Source organism: Trichechus manatus, unplaced genomic scaffold (assembly GCF_000243295.1).
Source record: "Trichechus manatus latirostris isolate Lorelei unplaced genomic scaffold, TriManLat1.0 scaffold00070, whole genome shotgun sequence".
In the NCBI taxonomy this organism is placed as follows: Eukaryota; Metazoa; Chordata; class Mammalia; order Sirenia; family Trichechidae; genus Trichechus; species Trichechus manatus.
Window position 1 is genome coordinate 4,758,660 of NW_004444006.1, and position 6,404 is coordinate 4,765,063.

Here is a 6,404-nt window from a genome sequence, read left to right on the forward strand (position 1 = left end):
CAATATCAAGGCTGGTGGGGATGGGAAAACAGCTCTCATAAACTGTTGGTAGGAGCATAAATTAGTACAGTCACGTTGGAAAGCAATTTGGCAATATCTCTTTAGAGTGAAGATGCTCAAACCCTAAACCAGAAATTCTACTTCCATATACTTATCCTAGGGAAACTCAGCATGTGCACAGAGACATCTTTTTAGCATGTTCCTTGCCGCAAAATACTGGGAGGAACCTAAATGTCCATCAATAGGGGAACAGATAAATAAACTGTGATAACTCACACAATTGAATATTTAGTATACAGCAGTTAAAATGCATAAACTAGATCTACATATATCAAAATGGCTAAATCTCGAAAACCATGTTGAGTGAAAAAATCAAGTTGTAAAACGATACGTACAATCTATCATTTATGTCCATTTAAAAAATATACCCTATGTTGGTTATGGATATATATACACATATACATATATATACACATACAGATACACACGCACATACATATGTCTACAAAAATAGATAAGAAGTAAACACACCATTTCCTGGGTAGTGCTTACCTCTGTGGAAGAAGGTAAATGTGATGAGGTGAGAAACTTCACCTGTGCCTGAAAATGTTTATTTATTGGGGAGAGAGGGAGAGAGAGAAGGAGGAAAAGGGGGGAGAGAAAGAGAGAGAGATCTGAAGCAAATATGACAATGTTAAAACTTGTTCACTCTGTGTAGGTAGGTACCTGTTTTGCCTTTTATCGGTAGCATTTGACAAGTATATAGTTTTCTATTCTTGTATCACTGTAATAAGGCATGTAATCAGCATAAAGCTTTATTTTCCCCCCATTCCATCTGAAAGTTTCTATTTTCCAAAACGTGATTTTAACCCATTCATACCTATAATCAGTCTGGATTCATTCCTACCATTGCTGTTTATTTTTTATCATGCTTTCTCAGTGTTTCTTTCTTTCCCATAGACTGAGTATTCTTTATTCAACCTTTTTCTCCTATAGTACCTTGCCAATTATAAACTTTGTTCCTACTTTAAAAAATAATCACCCTTAATTTTTTGCTGTTGTTCAGTGAGCATTTTCAATGAAACTATTTTTTTTCCTACTGTTGGGAACATCAAAAAGCTCTACCTTTGACGCAAATGCAAGGGATCAATTATAAAGTCACTCAGTTACCGCTGTTATGACAAAACCAAACAATTCCATTATACGATGTAAAACCAAAAGCAGAACTTTAATAAGCTTTACTGAACTGCAATTACAGGAACCCATAACATGCAACAAAAATAACTGTCTTTTGGACATAGTTAACAAACTTGACATTACAATTAACAGCAACATATTCTACGGGAGAAAACAAACGCAACTTATTTCAACTTTCAGGTTAGAAAATCTATGTTGTTACTGCAATTCCAAGTAGCATTTAGAAAGTTTAGTTTTCTCTTTCTAACCTCTAAAAGACAAGATGATTTTAATGCAATCATACACAACCATTTTCACATTGGAAACAATCACAAGGAATCAACAGGTTTAGTTTAATTGACTGATTGGTTTCACTTCAATTGTTAATTTTGAGAGGGCTCCTGCAGTATTGTGGCTTTCAGATGGGGAAAATAATCAGACCAGGAGTAAACAGCCTTGGTCTTTAGAGTGGGGGAGGGAACATGCAGCGGCACACAGGGCAGGTGCCTGACTTCTGAAGCCAGATGGACACACATGGCTTGTGGAAATAGTGGTGGCATGGCAGCTCAGTAGCCACCTCCCCCTTCACATATTCACTGCAACAGATGGGGCAACACATTTCCTGACCAACTGCACTGTGATCTTCAGTGACCAGGATCTCAGGAAGACTGTTGATGCTCTCCCTGCTCGCTGGTGGATTGGCTACCTCCACATCCACCGCCAGCGACTCCAAGTGTGCAAGGGCAGTTTCCATGGCCTGAGCCAGGCGTTCTTCAAGTGCCATGTAGGTAAGGAACTGAGGATCCACATAGGAAATGGCTTCAGCCACTCCTAATCCGTCTGCAAATCCATCGAAGAGGCTCCAATCCACTTCTAGGTCTTCACTCACGCTGGAGTCGTCTTCAAGGTTGTTGTTTCCATCCAGCATGAATACTCCAGGGTGCATAAACTCATGACCAGAATCATTATCCCCCTCGCTGCTACTCTCATTTCCATTGTACTGGAGCCAAGGAATTTCTCCTTCTTCCAGGGATGCTGGCTCCTCCTCCTGAAGAGATGATTCTCCAACTTCTTCAAGGTAATTGCTGCCATTGTTGCTAGCACTGGCACTAGCACCGGGGCTGGGGCTGGCACTGGCATTCGCTCTCGGTTGCTCAGGTTCATGCTCTTCTTTCCCTGGTAGAGTCTCCCAGCTTTCACCACTTGAGGACAGATTTTGCTCTCGACCTCGATACTTATGACGCAGAGCAGCAGTCCACTCTTTGTCACTGTCAGAGTCTTCATCACAGTATTTGTAGTAATCGTCACTGTAGGTCCAGAAGTCAGCATCGGCCATGGTTCGTCGTCGTCTCGGCACCTTTTCTGGTTTCACTTGGTCATTCCTTGCTTCCCTCTTTTCTTCAGGGTACTTCAGCTCAGAGTAGCCACTCGAACTCTCACCTCTGCCTCTTCTTGCGAGGCCATCTGAGTGGACTTCATCAGTGTTGGCAGTATCCCTCCATCTGGAAGTACTGTGTGGCATATCATCATCATCATCAGTATCAAAAAATATTTTTGGTTTCACACAATTTGGACTTGCCAGATTTCTGATTTTGGGCCTCACCACCAGTTCCTCTGAACTCTTTAGGGTGTTTTCCCCACCACCACAAATACTCACAGGAGCCCTGCTGGGACACTCAGCTATATTCTGCTCTTGTCTCTCCCTCTCTGAGTTGTCACCGTTTGTAGCCACCTTGTCTTCTGCAGAAGACATGCCATTTTGCTGTATAAACTCAGCTCTCTTAGTAGAGCATCTCACTGCAGAGGCTGGGTCTAACTTGTCAATCTCCTCTCTCACATCATGGTTAAAACTAGAGAACTGTGGTAGCATCCCAGCCAAAGACCTTGCCCCTTTCTCTGAGTCATACAGCTTATCATCTTTAAACTTGCCAGTTTCCCCTCTCCCTGCTGTTCGCTCAACAGGCCCAGCCCCCTCCTCCTCACTATCACTGGCCCCATAGGAGTCAGTATGTCCATAAGCCATTCCTCTTCTGCTACCCAAAGCCCTGTAATCTCTTGGCAGATACCTGGAATAGTCCTCATTATCAATATTCAGACTGCTTCCTGAGCTCTCACTGTCATCCCAACTACGACGAGTGGTGGAAAATGGTGATCGGCTCCTCTTGGTAGTTTGACTGGGGGCTGATCTGTGCATTGGGACTTCAGATGTCGTCTTTCTCTGGCTGGAAATCCTTTCCTGCTGGCTCGTGGATGGCCTGAAACTGACATAAGCATGCCTTCTTCCATATCTCCTGCCTGTATTGGACTGATACCCTCCTGCTGGTTTGGGCCACACAGGCTTGCTAGATTCCTGACCCATTGCTCTGACTTAGGAAGGTTTCCAATACAGCTGGGGCGTGGGTGAAAGGCTCCTGGCTCCCTGCACACGCTTTTGAGATGGGACAGTCAAATCAGTTCAGAATAAAAGGAGCAAGGAGATTTATTTTCACTTCAGCAGGCAGGTAACAGAAAGAATAGGGGCCTTTAAAATTAGTTTCACTTTCTTCTAAGGCCTGGAGTAGCATTCCAGTGACTGTCAGGTGTAGACCTGGAACACATTTTTAATGGTGGCAAAATGATTACAAAACTGTGTTGGTAGGAAAGCCAGACTTAAAAGAGAATCTGACAGAAGGTGGGGGAGACTGGACGTTTGGAAGGTGGGTGAAATACTGTGGAACTGTGCCAATGTGGGAAGAAGAAAGACTGCTGTGGTTATTTTTTTGTTGGTTTATTTTTTACGGGGTGCCTGCATTTTTCCGAGCTCTGTAGACATACAGGAGAAATGCAAATTGGAATAGAGTAGAAAATATGGATCACTGCATGTGCGTGAGTCAGTGTGTACATGTCTGTCAGGAGGAAAGGGGCAGGTGGAAGGTGGATCAGTACCCCTTCCATGAAGGGATGTCTATCTGCAGTGGGGAGGGGTAGGCAACAGATGCACTGGGAAGGGATGTGAGTGTTAGAATGAGACTCACTCTGGATGTGGGTGTGAAAATGACAGACATGGGTGGGGTGGCTTCAGAGAAGAGGGGTCTGTGTAAGTATGACAGAAAAAAGAATGTATGGTTGCGTGTGTAGCTGTTATGTGCGGCAGGTGGAAATGTAGGGGGGGATGCCTGTGTTCATGTATATGTGGCAGGCAGGGAAGGGTACGGTGGCACTGGAGGGGGTGTCCATCAGTTTGTGTGAGTGTTTGTCAAAATGGGAGACAGCAATGGAGAAACATCAATGTAAGCAAATGCAGCAGGCAAGGGGTGGTCCTGGAGAGGGGAAGTGTGTGTGGTGAGTGGAACAAGGACAACAAAGAATGTCTGTATGTGTGAATACAGCAAGCAGGGAGGGGGGTGGTGTCCCTGGAGAAAGATTTATGTACGTGCGAGTGTGTGCATCCGTGAGGACCAGCAAATGAGGGATGTCTATGCACAAATGTGGCAGACAAGGGAACAGGAGAGGAGAGCACTTCAGAGGGTTGTGTTAAAGGTGTGTGTGAGAGTACATGTATGTAAGTGGCATTGAAAAGAGGAGCCAGCAATAGACAGATGTCTCTATATGTGTATGTGGCAGACACGGGGAGGGGGGGTGTGTGTGTGAGAGAGAAAGAGAGGGACAGAGAGCCTGTGTATGTGTTTGCTAGAGTGCTAGAGTATGCGGATGCAGGGGGAGGAGGGCCTGGAGGTGTGTATGTGGCAGGTGGTGAGGGCTGGAAGAAGGCATTGAAGTGGGGAAGAGAGAGAGAGAGTGTGTGTATGAGAGAGAGAGTGTGTGAGAGTGTGTGAGAGTGTGTGAGAGTGTGTGTGTGTGTGTGTGTGAGTGCGTGTGCGTGTGTGCGTGTGTGTGTGTGTGTGTGTGTGTGTGTGTGTGTGTGTGTGTGTGTGTGTGTACGTCTGCGCATGCGCGCGGGAGGGGCAGCACTGGAACCTAGAGTATAAGGGGGGAAGGGGCTGCAATGGAAGATTTCTGTGTGCAAGCAGGCGCTCGAAGTGGGGAGGAAGAGGGGGCCTACAATATCATAATGAGAAATGAGAGACGGAAAAATGTTATCAGCTCAAATGGCGGGCCCAAACCGATGTGGCAGGGAAGTTGGGGGCGGGGGGAGGAGAGAAAAGGGCTGGCTGTAGTTTTTCCCTGGGAATAATTTTTTCTTCTGACAACTCCATTCCTGGGAACAATACTTTTACCTAAAAAAATCTTAACCATTTACCATTCCACAAAACAACAGGCAAATGGAGGAGGAAAGTCCATGGGGTACTCTGCAAAGGGACCGAAGAGAAAAAACGGAGGAGGAGAAGGAGAGAAGCGGGAGAGGGGAACGACCACCACTCCCCTATCAAATATTGATTAGAGCCATTCGAGTGGGGGCCGCGCCACTGGGGATCAGAAACGCAAGATGGAGCCCCTGAACAGGCTGATGGAGGACACAGGCCTCACTCTGCAGTCAGGTCCCGCGTTCGCCCCACCCCTTCCCGAGGGGACGAACCTGAAAATCCCTTCGCTAGAACCCCCCAAAATCCTCGCCTCCGTGCCCAGCCATTCGTCCCCATGGCTGGCCACTCACCCACTGCCAGGGTGTAGATGGACTGAGGACATAGACAGCCCTTCACTCACCCAGTCGGGACACTCGCAAGATCTTCGGGGGAGCAGAGCTCTTGTACCTCTGACCGCCACGACCGCCAGAGCCGCTGCTCCCGGGTCTCCAGCTCCTCCCCCGCCAGACAGCAGCGGGGACGGGTGGCGGTGGTGGCGGCGGCGGCGGCGTTGGCGGCGGCGGCGGCGGCGGAAGTGATTGTGGCGTCGGCTGGAGCCCGCCCCCTTGATGTGGCGGGGGCGGCAGCTGCCCTGGACAAATCAGGGTGGGCCTGAAAGCATTATTTCATTGTAAATGACGAAATCATCGACGATACAGACAGCGAAAAATGTAAAAAAATTCCAGATTTCTAAAATGTTAAACATTTAGCCGTGTTCCCTTTTTTTAATAAAATAAAAATTTCAAATTGTTTATGATTAATTCCAATGTGAACGTAATTATATTAATATATCCTATTGGTCTAAGGAGCCCTGGTGGCGCAGTGGTTAAGCACTCAGCTGCTAACAGAAAGGTCGGCAGTTCGAACCCACCAGCCCTCTGCAGGAGATGTGGCAGTCTCCTTCCTTCCGTAAAAATTTCAGCCTTGGAAACCCTATGGGGCAGT

The 6,404-nt window shown here is 46.6% G+C and overlaps 1 protein-coding gene across 4 annotated transcripts; it reads right to left on the reverse strand.

The window, feature by feature from the left end:
• Positions 1–224: 224 nt before the first annotated feature.
• On the reverse strand, positions 225–5,986 carry PJA1 (praja ring finger ubiquitin ligase 1). 4 transcript variants are annotated; one of them, XM_004380099.2, is made up of 3 exons: positions 5,821–5,986; positions 3,243–3,763; positions 225–2,687 (listed from the first exon to the last, which is right to left on the reverse strand). In XM_004380099.2, exons 2-3 carry the CDS (start codon positions 3,533–3,535, stop codon positions 1,640–1,642), a joined length of 1,341 nt encoding a protein of 446 aa, XP_004380156.1. In that variant the 5' UTR covers positions 3,536–3,763; positions 5,821–5,986; the 3' UTR covers positions 225–1,639. The 4 variants fall into 4 exon arrangements, with proteins under 4 accessions (XP_004380156.1, XP_023590427.1, XP_023590426.1 ...); XM_023734659.1 differs by having other exon boundaries at positions 1,210–3,437; XM_023734658.1 differs by having other exon boundaries at positions 1,210–3,604.
• Positions 5,987–6,404: the final 418 nt, after the last annotated feature.